The sequence below is a fragment of the Planococcus citri genome, chromosome 1, assembly GCF_950023065.1.
Source record: "Planococcus citri chromosome 1, ihPlaCitr1.1, whole genome shotgun sequence".
NCBI classification, from domain to species: domain Eukaryota; kingdom Metazoa; phylum Arthropoda; class Insecta; order Hemiptera; family Pseudococcidae; genus Planococcus; species Planococcus citri.
Genome location: NC_088677.1, coordinates 46,687,953 through 46,704,113, shown reverse-complemented (window position 1 = coordinate 46,704,113; position 16,161 = coordinate 46,687,953). Strand labels below are relative to the sequence as shown.

At 31.9% G+C, this 16,161-nt stretch overlaps 2 protein-coding genes across 5 annotated transcripts in view; one reads left to right on the top strand and one right to left on the bottom strand.

Moving 5' to 3' along the window:
- Positions 1 to 5,473, top strand: part of LOC135832324 (calcium/calmodulin-dependent protein kinase kinase 1) — a 93,060-nt gene extending 87,587 nt beyond the window's left edge. For both annotated transcript variants that reach the window (XM_065345497.1, XM_065345498.1), the window contains exons 8-13: positions 3,168 to 3,278; positions 3,434 to 3,633; positions 3,716 to 3,931; positions 4,847 to 5,014; positions 5,095 to 5,195; positions 5,268 to 5,473. In XM_065345497.1, coding sequence (XP_065201569.1) covers positions 3,168 to 3,278; positions 3,434 to 3,633; positions 3,716 to 3,931; positions 4,847 to 5,014; positions 5,095 to 5,195; positions 5,268 to 5,340 — 869 coding nt within the window. In that variant the 3' untranslated portion in view covers positions 5,341 to 5,473. The remainder of the gene's footprint in view (positions 1 to 3,167; positions 3,279 to 3,433; positions 3,634 to 3,715; positions 3,932 to 4,846; positions 5,015 to 5,094; positions 5,196 to 5,267) is intronic.
- LOC135832322 (Fanconi anemia group J protein homolog) overlaps positions 3,969 to 16,161 on the bottom strand; it is a 46,597-nt gene continuing 34,404 nt past the window's right edge. For all 3 annotated transcript variants that reach the window (XM_065345494.1, XM_065345495.1, XM_065345496.1), the window contains 15 exons: positions 13,877 to 13,992; positions 11,018 to 11,169; positions 10,849 to 10,938; positions 9,606 to 9,714; positions 9,244 to 9,462; positions 8,969 to 9,154; positions 8,727 to 8,888; positions 8,448 to 8,654; positions 8,131 to 8,370; positions 7,866 to 8,050; positions 7,560 to 7,794; positions 5,952 to 6,076; positions 5,749 to 5,875; positions 5,563 to 5,664; positions 3,969 to 4,278 (listed from right to left, as the gene is read on the bottom strand). In XM_065345494.1, the coding sequence (XP_065201566.1) occupies positions 5,572 to 5,664; positions 5,749 to 5,875; positions 5,952 to 6,076; positions 7,560 to 7,794; positions 7,866 to 8,050; positions 8,131 to 8,370; positions 8,448 to 8,654; positions 8,727 to 8,888; positions 8,969 to 9,154; positions 9,244 to 9,462; positions 9,606 to 9,714; positions 10,849 to 10,938; positions 11,018 to 11,169; positions 13,877 to 13,992 (2,246 nt within the window). In that variant the 3' untranslated portion in view covers positions 3,969 to 4,278; positions 5,563 to 5,571. The remainder of the gene's footprint in view (positions 4,279 to 5,562; positions 5,665 to 5,748; positions 5,876 to 5,951; positions 6,077 to 7,559; positions 7,795 to 7,865; positions 8,051 to 8,130; positions 8,371 to 8,447; positions 8,655 to 8,726; positions 8,889 to 8,968; positions 9,155 to 9,243; positions 9,463 to 9,605; positions 9,715 to 10,848; positions 10,939 to 11,017; positions 11,170 to 13,876; positions 13,993 to 16,161) is intronic.

The window sequence follows — 16,161 nt, the reverse complement described above, 5'->3', positions numbered from 1 at the left end:
CACAAATTTTAGGACAAGCAAAAAAAGGTTTTCATCAAAATAACCAATCTTCAAAATTCAAGGAACCAATGTTGAAACCACCTCAGTTTTTTTTTTTTTTTTTTTAATTAGATTTTGAATGGAGGATTTAAAAAAATGATATATCAGCAAATAGATTAAATATTTTGACCACCTTCGCATACGACGAGTGTTATTTTCAAGTTCATGAACAGTTGTTACGAGTAACACTCTCTCACTTTTCCCGCAGTCCATGAACTATGAAGTACGCGCGAAATTTTAGGGTATTTCTCATCGCATTCTGTATTTTTAAGAAATGTTTTCAAAAAATTGACTCTTAAAAATGAGGAAAGAAATTCAAACCATTGATAAAAATTATTTGGGTATAAAATAGATTTTTGAAGGCGATGATAAAAAAAATTAGAAAAAAATACCATAACTGACCTTTGACTTTGAGAAGATACAACATCCTTTCAAATGAAAAGTTTGATTTAAAATTAGGGAAACAGACATTTTCAACGAAAAATTAGTTTTTGAACCACCGGAGACGGCAAGGATCATTTAGAATGCAAAAAATTTTGTTTCCATGAAGTTTCTAGGTTATAGGAACCAACTTCCGTAAGGTAATTTCAAAACCAGAGCCGAGGGTTGATGTAATGCAATTCCAGCATTCTATCTCAAGTTTATCAAATTTTCATTTTTTAAATAGAAAATATAAACCTTTAAATTTTCAAAAATTTGCCAAAAATTTAAAAACGAAATTCAATTCCCGTTTTTTTAGCCTAGTGAAGTATTTGTAGATTCTCTTTAGATTTTTCTGCGTCCGGGTTCTTTTACACACGTAAAAAAATGTCATAATTTTTTATAAAATATATTTTAAGGTCTCTCCTACTTTCTTTTCTCCTATACTCTATCTTCACAAAGATTTCAAAAATTTCATTTCGTGGTCACCGAGTTGAAATTATATTTCTCAGATATGACTTCTCGTAATCTCCCTATCCTATAGCTTCGTATGAACAAGAGACCAAGAGAAGTATAAATAATCGTACTTGGTGACCTGGAAGTAGTGGAAATCGGCATGCTTCGCCATATTTTCGGAATCGTTTGATTTTTTTCTTTAAAATTGAAGTGAATCGGTTCATTTTCATAAAATCAGCTATCAAAAACTCCATAAGGAACGCATCACACTCCCATTTTATATTTTTCGATATTTTTGTCTGTGTGAGAGCAGCTTCCTCAAAAACCAAGATTTCCAAATTATGTATTAGTCGATTTTTTTAAAAATGTTAATTTTACCCCGTCCCCTATAGCCAAAATTCAGCTTTGAAAGTAAAACAACCTAAAAATTCGAATTAGCGTCCTCAGAAATCTATAAGTACATTATGTAGACAAATGTTAGTCGATTGGACTTTCGTGTAACCAGTCTTGAGAAAAAAGTATGAAGAGATGTCGAAAGAATTGCATACTCGATTTGCCGTAAATACGTAATACGACAGACAACGCATTTACGGCAAACTGAGTATGCAATTTTATTAACACCATCAGCTTGTTTTCAAATAAATACGAGTACATACTCGTACGTGTAAACAAACTGGAACCAAGTACCGTCGGATTCTTTGTAAGGGTTTTTACCTCTGCGAAAACGTTTGAAATATGAAGCCGATTTGTTCGTTATTTTCATCGTTCATTCGTACTGCGTGTAATCGGATGAACGAATTTAGTCATACTTTTATGTCCCGCGACCCATTCCCATTAGAACTATAGGTAGAGTTTTCTTAGTGAATTTTCAAATAGGTACATATGTACTTTCAATTTTTTTCACCAATGCTAATAGTCTATAATTGAAAGCTTGATGTAGCTTTACTAACCGAGATCTGAGCATCAATTGTACCTTCATTCAATTCCCAATAACGGCCTCTGAATGGCATCAATTGAAAATATCTCGACATAGTCGCACTTTTGAATGTTTTCCGAATAAAATAAACCAAACCCCACGAAAATCCGTCCAATAGTTTTTGCACAGTGCCCGGCCAAAGTTCGCAATTTTCATCAAAAATCGCTACTGATAACAGAGGTAGAGAATACCCATAAAGCAAGTTTTTTTCGATGAGCTGTTGGAATTTCGGTAGGTACTTCTGTATTTACTCTTCAGATGGTAATAGGGGCGGGGTTCGTAAAGTGAGATATGTGGTATAATAATTATAACTTATAACATTGAAGCAGCTGAATTTGATGAATATTGACTTATTTTTTCGATTAAATCTTTTGAAACTCCTCTCCTACCCTTCATAATGCCCTTAAGATGATTAAAATAGGTACAAAAAATCTGAGAATGACAAGTAACGCGTCGTAAAAAAAATCGATGTTTTACTTCATGAGAGGACATTATGCTTTTTCATGCTTCCTTCCTCAAAAATAAAATTTGGTTCGTGTTCAGCAATTTTCATTTCTTTCGTTTCAACTAATTTTCAAGAGATAATTTTTTGAAATGAAAATATTCCTCGCAGTAATTTTCATGAAAACCTGCGTGTATTTTATGTCAGACCTACGTATGATCAAGTGTGAGGGTGTTTATATTACGTTTTTGATAAGATTTTGACTCGGTTTTTAATGACGTCTTTAGATTTCACGCGCACAAAGCTGAGTAAACTTGATCAAATCAATATCTTGTTGAATAGGTACGACTACGAGTATGCCTTGTTGATCATTTATAGGCGTAGCTTCAAAAAGAAAGAAAATAGAAATCATTATGCTTGAGAAAACATAGGTAGGAAGACACAAATACTCGTACAAATAAAGACGTTAAGCAACATACTGAAACCCAGCGAGCAACGTCTTATAAAACTTTCAGCATTCGAGTAGGTAGTATCTTGGTGCTAAAAAATAAATTCAACTTGGGTATGTACCTGACGTGAACTTAGTTGTGCATTAATTACAACAACGACACGTATATTATAATAAAAAGCGAGCATTTTTTATCAACTCTCGAACATGGTGTAACCAGACACATTAATATTTAACCATAGCGTTGGGGTATTCTTCGTATTAGCGCTTTGAAAAGTACCACGATAATTTCCATTTGGAAGCAGACAGCCGTATTTCTTGACTAAATGCTTCCCTTTGCTCGTATAATTTAACCATGATATTAAAACGTATTCTTCAATTTGCAGTTTTCGAACTGTTAGAACGCGGCGAAGTTATGCAAATACCCACAGCCGAGCCATTAAGCGAAGACCAAGCTTGGCATTACTTTCGAGATGTGGTTTTAGGATTAGAATACCGTAAGTGCAATTTTTCACCATGGCGATGAAATAATTTGTAATACATACCTACCTATAGTTTTCCATCGTTATATTATACGTTTCGTATGTAACGTTACTACGTACTTGGTGTAATATTGGTTTCATTTTACGTTCGACACGTATTTGTTGTATAGTTCACTACCAGAAAATCATTCATCGTGATATTAAACCTTCGAATTTACTGCTCGGTGACGACGACCACGTTCAGATCGCCGATTTAGGAGTATGTAACGAATTCGACGGCTCTGACGCCAGGTTAAATTCAACCGCCGGCACGCCCGCTTTTACTGCACCCGAAGCTTTGGATCCGAATGCGAAATATTTCAGTGGAAAAGTACGTGCTTTATAACCGACTAAACGAGATTTTAAAATAACTAAATAAATATTTCGTATGTGATGTGTTTTTTTGTACGCAGGCTTTGGATTTATGGTCGTTGGGATGTACTTTATACGCTTTCGTTTTCGGAAAGTTACCATTTTACGACGAATCTGTTTTAACTTTATATAATATGATTAAAACCGAACCGGTTCAATTTCCCAGTCAGCCTAAGATTTCCGAACCTCTACACGATCTCTTAGTACGTCTTTTGGAGAAAGATCCATCCTCAAGGATCACCTTACCAGAAATCAAGGTAAGAATTTTATTCAACTTACGTCAAGTAATATCAATTTTTTCAAAGTATAAATATTTTAATGTCGAAGTACTTACAATAAAAAAAAATCAGAACAAAATAATATTCTTTCGAGTATAAAAATTATCGAGTCGAAATTTAATTTAGAAAATCACAAACAAAAATTTAAACAAACTGACTTAAGTAATACATCGATGAGAAATAAAAACATTGAGTAACCTAAAAGAAAGAAACAGAAAATGAATAATTAGAAATGAAGCTTACAAGCTTGAATTATTGATTAAATCACAGTCCTTCCAATTTCTTGAATTATGCAGTTTAATTATGACATCTGGCGATCAGTATTACTGTAATTTTGGAAACAAAACAAAATAAAATTTTAACAAGACACATAAAAATATATGACTGAAATTTTTTCAAACAAAACTCAACATTTTTAATTTAATACGAGTAAGAGTTTCTTCATTTCATTTCAGTTTTTCAAGCGGTTAAAAGAAATCTCAAGTTCTTGATAATTGATTTTCATTTTTTTCTTGTATGTAGAATTAAATACATACATACATAGGTAGTCTCAATTTCTTAGCATTTTTCTCCGTTAAAAAAATATTCTGTAATAATTTCCAATTTTCTTCAAATTTAGCTCGTTAACCCATTTAAAAAATAGTTTCAGTTTTTTTTCAACGTAAAATTTTTTTAATTTTTTCCATTTTATTAATTTTTTAAATTTGAAAGCTTATTCATTATTTTAATTCATTAACCACCAGCCTTTCATTTTTCTACTTTTTTTCCACCTAAGGAGAAGTCAAAAATACATTAATACAGTAATACTTGAAAATGTTCTTGAAATATGAGAAAAAATTTAATAAAAGGAAAAACACTAAAAATAATAATTAAATTGAATTTCCTTTTGAACAGGTACACGACTGGGTGACTCGTAATGGAACCGCCCCTCTGCCATCAGAAGAAGAAAATTGTCAACTGGTAGAAGTAAGCGAAGAGGAAGTTCAACAGGTCGTCAAGTCAATTCCGAAACTTGATACATTGATTTTAATAAAGACAATGCTCAGAAAACATTCCTTTCAGGTAAACAATTTCGATAGTCGATAGCAATATGTTTAAAAATTGGACAATCATTCGTAATGAATCGAAATAATAATTTACAGAACCCCTTCAATCATCATGAAAGCTCAACTCGTAAATTAGAAGAAAGCGGACGTTCATTCTCAGCTCCAATGGCGAGTTCCTGTCACTCAACAAGTAATCGGTAATTATCGAAGGCGGTTCGTTTCCCGCTACATATTTTTAATTATACTAATCGAGTAATTTTTAAAAACAGGATGTACGCCAGCGAATCTTCATTGCCGAGTGTAAAAGAAGTCATACCTCAAGAAGCTATCAATCAAAAGTAATTTATTCTACTTAACGCGCTCTTAATGGCATTTGTTACTTTTAGTCGTTTTTCTCTCATTTAAATTTTTTCTATGTTATTCATTATTATTATTTTGCAAAATGGACCAAAAATAAAATTTATTTATAAATTTATTCTCAAGTGTTGCGTTATGTTTTGTGCTATTTTGCATCATATTTTTTATTAAAGAAATATACCGCTGTAAGTTTTTGATACTACTTACCTTATGAGATCACGATGCATTTTGCTTATCGATTCTTAATCGATTTTCTATAAACGTCGAAAGAGAATCTATCATTTCGGAGTAATCGTGATGGTGTGATACCTGAATAAAAAATATCATTCAGTTAAATTCATTGAATTTAGTAAATCGGAATTGAAACCAAATTAATTTGATACTTTCACTTACTTTTGTTCGCACCCATTTTGAAAGACTTTTATAGTATTGATCGTTTCTAAATCGACTGTCGATCAATAATATAGCACCCCAATCTCGACGATGTCGAATACATCTACCTAAAGCTTGATTTAAAGCTCTGTAAAATGAAATATAAAAAAGATATAGTGACAAGTTGTATTGAAGAAAACGTAATGTTCCATCATTTTTCACACCTGTAAGCTTGAATTTCGTACCAAGCGTGACCGGAAAGTAATGCTTTAGTGTTCTTGTGGCTATCGTTGTAAGATTTTTTCATATTTACTTGGTCATCTTTAATACTAGGATATGGAATTCCAATCTGCAAAAATGTTATTATCGTTTTAATATGAAAATGATTTTTAAGGCATAAATCATAGTTATATTTTTAGAAGCCTTTTAAAATACGAGTACATAACAGGTCGTTTTACTGAAATTTGAAAAAGTTTTCAAAAATTACAGTTCAAGGAGATTTACAAAATTATTCCTCAGATTTTACCCTCTAGCTCTTCAGAAAACAAACTAAAACTTAAATTTTAATCATGAAGAACCGAGAAAGTCATTTACCTAACCAAATTAAAACAAAATTAAAAAAATGACACATTCAATGAAAAATGCGAAAATCAAAATTTCTATTTACCTACCTACTTATTATCAATCGATTTTTGACTTTTTTTTCATAAGGAAATTATCATACCGAGCATCAATTTTCAAAATCTTTTTTAATATAAAGTGTTCCTTTCTTAATGTTTAATTATTAGTAATCAACTGATCAGGAAACAAAATTTTTATCAAAAAAAAAAAAAAAAAAATACATAAATGAATTTTTGTTAAATTGATGGAAAAATATTATAAAAAGAGACTAGATAAAATTTATTTGATTTTTTTTAAATGAAAATTTTCAATTCTAATCTCCAAAACTAAATCGGAAACATGAAAAAAATGTTTTGAAATAACGTTTTGACTACATTTCAAAACTTGAATTTGAAAATTTTGAATTCTTACAAGATGACCTCACCCTTTTCAAAACAAAATTTTGGAAACGAATTTGAATAATTACTTAATTGTTCCAGATGACAGGCAGAATACACGAAAATTTCAAGCTTTGAAAAACGCTTCTTCCAAAATTTTTGAAATTGAAAATTTTAATTGCGAGATGGGTTTTATGTGAATTCTGGGTTTATTTTAATACTTGGTGTTAAATAGGGAAATGAATATGGACTTAAAAGTAAGAAACCCCTCAGCGATGAAATTTTTGTATAATAAATTACTTTCAGAAATACGTGAGATCTGAAATGTCAATATCAGACCTCTTTGGTACCTACTTTTCTCAATTGTTTCGAGATAAATTGAGCTTTAAAAATTCGAAGATCACAAATTTTGTTATTCAACTATATTACGTAATTATTCAGTACATAATAGCTTTCCAGAACTGAAGATCTGAAAAACTTCAACTTGGACGATTAATTTATTTTTAAATAATTTTGAATGCAACGGACTCACAAGATTTAGGTTTGAACTTTCAAAAATGCCCATTTTTTCAAACCGAATGGTACCATTTTTAATTGTTTTCCACTTCGCAAAATACATTCGAAAAAAACTTATTTTTAAAATTTGTGGGGTTAAAATTATTTTAGAAATTGACTAAAATTTGTGGTGTTGAAATTATTTTAGAAATTCACTCTAAAAGCAAATCATAAATCAGATTAATAACTTCAAATAGTGAAAGTTTTTGACCTTAAATTAGGTAAAACATGCGATGTCAGCTTGAAAATCGTTTATAGATGATTCTCGAGTAAACTTACGGTAACAACTACGCGAGCATTTTTATCAGCGAAATCCAACCCTTCGCTGACTTTGCCACGACACACAGCCATAAATAATGCACCGGTGACTTGTTGCCCGACAACATTGTCAGCTGTAGTTTCAATAGTTTCGTAAAAATCTTTCAGCAATTCATCCAGCTGATCGCCACGCCTCGGTTCACACAGTAATTTCTTATGTTTGGCAATTTCTTCGGTAATGCCAGTACTATTCCATCTACGTTTGAAAAAAAAAATATTAAATACCGCTCATAGTAATTGTTATGACTAATACTACAATGGACAAACCTTTCGCATAATTTATCCAATAAAAAATACGAAGATACGAAACATAAAACGCCATGAGGAACAAAAGAGCAAATATTCAACAATATTCGTCCAATTTCATCTTGAAATGGGTACGTACTAGTACTGGCGTATGTTCCAGTTAATGCTAATTTGTTCGGTCCAGATCCGAGAGATGCAACCCAACACTATGAATTTCACAAATGTAAGTTTAACTCGATCACATATGTACTTTGGTACCAATTAGTATTTATGAAAATATTCTCACTTGGTTCGCATCTATCACATGATTAGCCTCTAGGGTAATTGGAAACAATGCACCTAATTCAGATTGGAATGAAGTAGTAGGACTCAGAGTTCCTGAGGATAGAACAACACATCGGGCACTTTCTTTAATAGAGGAAAACGTCGTCGCCGGATTGAAACACCAAAAATTTAAGCTGTAATTCCACCTGGAGACGATTTTTTTCTTCTTTTTAGCCACGAACCAACCATCGCCGGTAGTTTCCTAAGAAAAACATGTAAAAATTATCATTCCAGATTTTAAAATTTTTGTGCGAACTGAAAATTTAATTCAACACGTACTGGTTCTTGATCATACTGTTGATTGAAAGATTTGATTAAGACAATACGATAATCGTTTGTGTACGTAGGATTATACAATATGGATAGAACCAAAAGCAATCCTTCCAGCAGAGCTTTCGTAGGTCCCGTAATAGTTGAAACTTCTTCTTCCATATTCAATTCTTCGATAGATACTTTTTCTTCGGTTGTTAATGCAGCATAATTATTCTGATGAAAATAAAAATGAAATTAATGCTGCAATTTGGACAATGTACATAGATTCAATCGATGAATTCTCACAGCGAATGCGGCAAAATGTGAAGGACCAAATTTGTAATCTTTAAAACTTTCCACAGCAGTAGGCCCAAACATATCGAATTTCCCTTGATCGTAGTCGCTCATTTTTGCAATATTGTTTTTATGCCTGTCAATCCACGTTGATAGCGAACATAATGTGTTTATCTGCAAAAGAATAATTAATTCAGATTTCAGATCGATAGTGACGAAACAAATAAACATTAAATTTCATGATTTATACTTACAATTTCTTGACACGGGCCTCGTTTTTCGCTAGTTTCTTCCAACGATTCGAGTACTTCTTCGCATTCTTGTATGGCGTTCTGAACATTATCCTGCATAACTGTAAGACTAGCGGATTCTCGACAAGTATCTTCGATATTATGGGCTTCGTCGACAATAATAATGCTTCCTTTTAAATCAATCTTCATCTATAAAAAAAATTAACATACCAGTAAATTTCATTTACATATAAGAACTTGACTTTAATTAATTTAAAAAATATGAAATAAGTACTTACACTGTTTCTCACTAACGGATCGATTAGGTAGTTATAAGGGCAAAATATTATGTCAGCATCGGCCATCAATTCTCGCGCTACAAAATACGGACAAACAGTTCTTTTTTTACCGAAAACTACTAGATCTTCTAATTCCCAAGGTGTTTCAAGTCCTTGCGCTTGCAAGTCGCTCAGCACATGATAGTTTCGTACATTTTTATGAAATCTGCAGCCCATTCCCTGAAAATAAAAAAATTACCGTAAATCGTGATTTTTTTACAAATGATTGTTGCCTACACTATGTTTTTTCTACAAGAATTTCAAACAACTAAGTAAGTAATGCAGTTTAATTCAAAGTTAATTAATTTTTTTAAAATAATTACGCTTCTAGGATCGAGTAGCTGCCGACATAATTCAGTTTTATTTTGTCTAGGATTATACGTCAAACCATCGTGTATACAAGCATGAGTTCTACTCGCCAATAGTGTATTCCTGCAAAAAAAATCATTCTATGAGAGAGAATTCATCTAAGTTTTCAATAATTTATCAAATAAATTCAAGTACGACGCACATTGCACAACACTTTATTTTAAAATGTGAATAAGTTACGTATTTACTTTTCTGATTTAAGTAAAACAGCTATACAAATTTGTCAGTACACTTGAATGTTTAAAAAATAAGTTATTCGCAACTTTTCAATTTTTGATTATCGATGGCCATTAACCGTCTAAAACCGCCGAACCCATTCTTTCAATTTTGTGTGGTTTTTCAATTAAAAAAAAATGTTTAGTCAGTTTGAAAGTGCTTTAATTTTTTATTTGGAGAAGACATGTTTTCAAGATCTATTTTCAAAACAAAAATTCTATATGAGGGGGGAGTAAAATGCTGAATTTTTCCCAATCGCTAATTACTGTGAGTGATCAAGTAAGTACACGTTTCCTTCCCACTATTATATGAAATATCTTATTCAACTGATGAAATATCCAAACCATTCGAACAATTTTGCGTTACTCAGGAAATAAACTTCAAAATTCGTCAAAAATCTCGTCATTTTTTTAGATGAAACATACCATATTTTCCAAAATTATTTCTTTTTTAATTGTACATACTTAGTTTTTTTTCAACAGCAAAAATTGTATTGAATTTTTTCATAAAACCGTTTCATTCACTCCTAAAATTTAAATCAAAATTCAATTCTTGACACTCATTTGAAAAAAATGAGAGATGTTTGCATAAAATCATACGGGTGTACTTTATAAGACCTGTTAACATCTGTACTTCTTTCAATTTTGAACAAGGGTGTACAGATGGCGTTACAGAAAAAGTTTTTTCATGATCGCCTTTCAAAATGAGAATGAGAATACAAAAATAGACCCATTTTTGTTTTCAATAAATTATCATAAAAAAAATTCTGTTCATGTCTCATTGATAATGATAACTCATTCATAATACTTGACCTACTTCATTTTTATCAATCTCATCCAGATACTTTTTTATTTTTAAAGAAATGAGTAAAGTATCTCACATTCTTTTCTTAAAAACGAATCCGTTCAGTAAAACATGATTAAAATCAATTGAGAATAAAATAATTACTTTTTAAAAAGGCAGCATGGACCAGGTACTTACTTTGCATCTTTATATGCCGTTCGCCTTAATTCATTAACAACTTGAGCGAGTTGTTTATGAGTTCTCGTACAAAAATATATTTTTGGCACTCTACAGAAGAAGATAAAATGAAATTAGAGTCATAAAATAATAATCATTATGAAAAAAATATACAGGCCTATGCATTTACCTGGGCTCTTTTGGTTCTGGAATTGAATCTGGTTCACTCTTTACTTTATTTTGAGCTGAATTCAGAGTATTTTCAATTTTGACGGCGTTTTGGGGTACTTTGTACACGTTAACGATTTCAGGCTGATCTGCGGTAGTGCCCTGTGATAAAATCTAACAATACCATTTTATTAATTTAAATTTTCTTCGCACTGCGCACTCTACATAGTATATCATGAAAATCATTGTATAAAATTATTTCCTCCAATTAACCCGGGTAAAAATGAATAAAAAATGATTTAGGGAGACGTCTTGGAAGAGGAAGGACCTCTTAAACGCAGATTAATGTGGTTTAAACAAGCCATTTGAAATACTTTCGAATCACTCCACCCTCTGCAATCACAAACACCATCCAATGAGGAAATACAGGACTAGAGCAAAGGAAATGAAAAATATTCTTCAGAAAAGGGTATGCTCCCAAATGAACCAAAACCAAAAAATGATGAGTGGCTTTTCAAAAAACCACATTCATGGTACAGTTTTAAAATTTCAAAGCAGAAATTCTCAAACAAAAATGAAAATCTATAGCATGCTAGGTAAGCATGCTGATTTTTCTCCAGATCCATAACTATCATTTTCGAAGACGTATGTTAAAAATACGTACCCAATTTTTGCGTTAAATTTATAGTACATATCCCTTGAGAGCTGACATCACTGAGGAAACCTCCGGGTCCATGTCAGCACCCGGAGGTTTCCTCAGCGATGTCAGCATAAAATTAAGTCATCGCGCAAGGGATACCAACTCATTTTTAAAATTTTGAAAAATTTCTACTTCAGAAGACCGTTTTTGACTTTTTTCAAATCTTTTCAGCCACTAAAATTTCTTTGAAAATGACTTTCAAAGTAAAGTTTAAAATTACTGTGGCCGCCATTTTATTTCTGGTCAGTCGAAAAACGTACTAGGAATGTATAATGGATACTTATCGTACAACTTATGTTATGTGGAGCATTTTACACTTTTTAGAATATTTTTAACCTTTCTCTGGAGGGAGGGGGGGGGGGGGCTGGTAGCTCTTATTCGCATCAAAATCTTTTTTTTCTTCGTATTTTAGCCTTTACAAAAAGAAGCGCTTAAACTGACATAATCGTATTCGAACTAAGACAAAGTTAATTTGAAACGGAATTTTTAAAATTCAAGAATTTAAGAAAAACAGTTACGTATTACAAATATGGCCAATATCCAATTGTTTTATAAGATGTATAAACCAGTGTGAATAATTACCTACTTCGTTTCAAATTCACAAAACTAAAACAACCAAAAACACCTTTTTAATGAAAAGTGAAAGAGGTAGGTAACGGGAAGGTATCACAACTGTCACAAACATTTTCGAACGAGACAAAGCTAGATCAAAAGATCATGCAGAAATACATCATCAGCCAAATTTTAGATGCTAAAGTGCATATTTCGATTTTTGGTGAATTTTTGAACATCTCTGAGCCAAAAATAGGGGGAAAATCAAAATTTCAACCAATTGACCAAGAAATCTGAAATTTTGTATGTACCTTATTTTTTACCCGCCAAAGTGGTTTGAGTACCTACTTCTGGAGCGTTCAGCAGATTTTTGAAAGTTGTAATTCCCACATTTTACCAAATTAAGTTGAAAAGTTGAAATTTACTTTAAAATCTAATTTCAACATGCTGAGTCGACTACAATTGTTTTTATTTTTTTTAAAATTTGCTGGAGGTTTCACAACTGCTCAAAATGGTTTGAAACAATCTCCAATTGATTTGACGGGTTCAAAACAGGGAACATACCTATACCAAATTTCAGCGTTGTGGGTCAATTTGGCAAAATTTTGATTTTTTCCCATTTTTTTGTGATCCATTATTCGTTTTTTAAAAATTTACCAAAAATAGAAAATTGCATTTTACACACCTGAAATTTTGGCTAGTGATATACATACATTTTTATATGATCTTTCGATTTAGCATCATCCGGTTTAAAAATTTTTGTGCCAGCTGGGGTATCTCCCTTTGAAGGCACAAGAAAACCATTTCATCCATTTCAAGTGTGTTTAGCATTAATTTTTATGAAAATTGTAGGTTTTTTTCGAAAGAGCATTATTGATTTGAACATTATTATTCAACTTTCAAATTTCTCGTAACGATTTTTCATAAAAATTCAAAAACACTCTAGGTATTTTATCCAAGAAATTAAAAAAAAAAGTAAAATCTTTATAAATCCGAAATCTCTCACAGATGGAATAGTGAAATTTGGGTTAGACGAGTCCTTAAGCTATTGCAAAAAAAACATCCCCTCCCTTTCATTAAATTTCCTCCTTATGTTTGAATTTGGTCAACTGAACTCGGATTCGCTGGAACGTTATATAGTTTCGGATTAAACACTTCGAAAATATGAATAGGTACACTCAATTTTCAGTTGCCCTAATCACTTTCCACGTTTTCAGCCTTTCAGGGGAGATTCGAGAAGAACGGAATACTGGAGAAAAGTATGAATGTGAAATTTGAGTTTCAATGATTGATTTTAGCACGAGAAGAACATCAATTCCTAAGAGAAGTAAGTAAATATAATATACCTACGTATTATTTTATAACATGTAAATAGAAATACAGTAGTTTGCTAAAAATCAAGATTTTGAAGTAGGTACGCTTCAACTAGCGAATCAACTTCCAGACAGGTCTCAAACGTATTAATACCCCTTCAGAAGAAAGAAAAAAATAGTGACCCATTCAAGGCCTTTTAAACGTGATTAAGTACACGAGTAAGTACATGATGATTGAAAATTATAAACGTTTGTAAATCTACTGATTTAAAAATTTCAACTTCAATTTAATTTTGATTTCTATATCATGACTTACATTGACCAATGTATTTAATCCAGTTTTTATTTTCTTTATAACAGGTCTAAAAATATCGGTATCTTCAGTCTCGTCAACAGGTTTTTCTTCGACCTTAACTACTTTACTCGTATTATCTACAACAAAAACAATGAAAATTTCGATTAAAATTTATACGTACATAACATATGTAATTGTACCTACTACATACTTGAAAAAAAAAATAATACCCAAACAAACGTTAGAAATCCAATTAAATAATTGGAAATATTGAAGGGTGTTTCGGGCTATGCCCTTCAATACCAACTGCTTCCCAGCCCTCGATAACAAAAATCCATATCAATTTTCATTTTCCCTTTGTTTACACACCTATAGGCTAATATTCTCGACACAATCTCTATTGAATTCGAACACCTCTAATAACGTAGCCCGATTTGCGAATCCAGTAACGAATACGGGTACAAAAACACGTAAAACTCGTGCAGCATTTTCCATTCGCGAGTTACAACACCCGGCGGGAAAAATCTGTCACCATATCCGCGCCATTTCTCTTACCATCATGCGATGCTTTCAGAGTAAAAACTTTCGAATAGGACACTCTGTGCGAGGGTACGGCGCTGCAAATGCGGTCTCATTTTTGCAGTTTATCACGAGGGTGTCGGATAAAAGCGGTTGCTATGACGACCAATTACACTCGACAAGATAATTGTAACTACTTCGACGAAAATTTCCCTCATCTTTTTGTCCCTTCGTTTTTGAACAAAAGCGAAACTTTCAATTAAAATGGTTTTTCGAAGAAGTGACTTTAAAGAAAATTAAATTTTCAAACGTACCAATAGGCAGTGATTTACGTCCTTCTAGAGAATTTTAATTAGATGGCATTGCTTTCAAATCGAGAGGGTTTGTGAAAAAAAAAAAAAAAAAAAAAAAACGAAGAAGAATGCCGCCGCTTCGAAATGTTTTTAACATTTTCGAATTAATTTGAAAATAGATTTGTTTTTGTTCATACGAGAGTATAGAGTAGATACGTAAAAAGGAGTTACGAGTTTTTTCCTTTATTTTATTTTTCATTTAGATGCAAATATAGTCAATGGCGTACAAATAATTCTTTAGTTGAGTGCTCAGAATGTTCAGTTGCCAAACCAAGATTCGCGAATCATTTAAAATTGGAATTCTATAAAAATTCAGGATGAGTGAAATGCGTGAGGCATAAATTAAAATTCTCAATTGTTGTCTTCATTTTCCTCCGAAGGAATTCGTTAGAGTACGTAAGAGAAAATTTTTGAAAATTTTAGTTCCATTCTTCATGCAATTGCGAAAGTGCTACGTTGAAAAAATAAATTTTGAGTTTGAGTTCTGAATGGGTTTTGAGAGGTGAAAAAAGTCGCAAGATGTAATACTTATGATTATACTTACAAAACATAATACAACTATGTATCAATATTCAGCAAAATGGCGAAATTTGATAGGTACCTGTACTTATATTGTTAGTTATAAATGAAAACTGGAGATGACATGAAAGATCTCGGTAGAATTTAGCAATCATTTCCGGAGGCTCTTATAGACCAAAAATTGAATTTTCAAATTACAAATATCCTGGTCGCAACTTCCTCTATTTTCGTTAGTTTGAAAAAAAAATCAAATTCACACGATTATAAATACGTATGTAGATCGTCGTCAAAAGATCTCCGACAAATGAGAAAAACAAACTACCCAATTCGTATAAGTAATCAAACACGTCTACTTTCTTTCCAAAGATGAGAATCATCAAAAGGGTGTTCGAGTTACCATATTCATAATAGGTATCCTCAGTCTCGTGCGGACGGTTTCATATTACGTACTTACTTGATAAAGCATAAAAAAAAGGAAACCGATTACCGCATTCGGATCCACTTAAAATACTCTTAGTACATCCGAACAATTAAGCGTCAAAGGTATATAGGACGATGTTTACGATACCTTCTACTTCTAAATCATACTCGTACCTACTCGTACAACTCTAACGTACTCGCCTATGATTTCAAACGCTCTACTTTTATGCTACAAAAATCAACTAAAAAATTCTTCGTATCTTTGGAGAAAAATTTAAAAGAAACACCCTATCCAGAAAACAGTTTTCATTGTTTTATTGGAACATTTATTTCAAATTTCAACGGCGGCGGAGCGAATGGTTAAGAAATGAAAAAAATCCACTGCACAAAGGGTAATACAAAAATAAATAAGAAAAAAAACTACTTAGGATAAAAGATGCTGAAAAAAATAAAACGTACAGACGTAGAAAAGAATAATATTACCGTCATTGCATC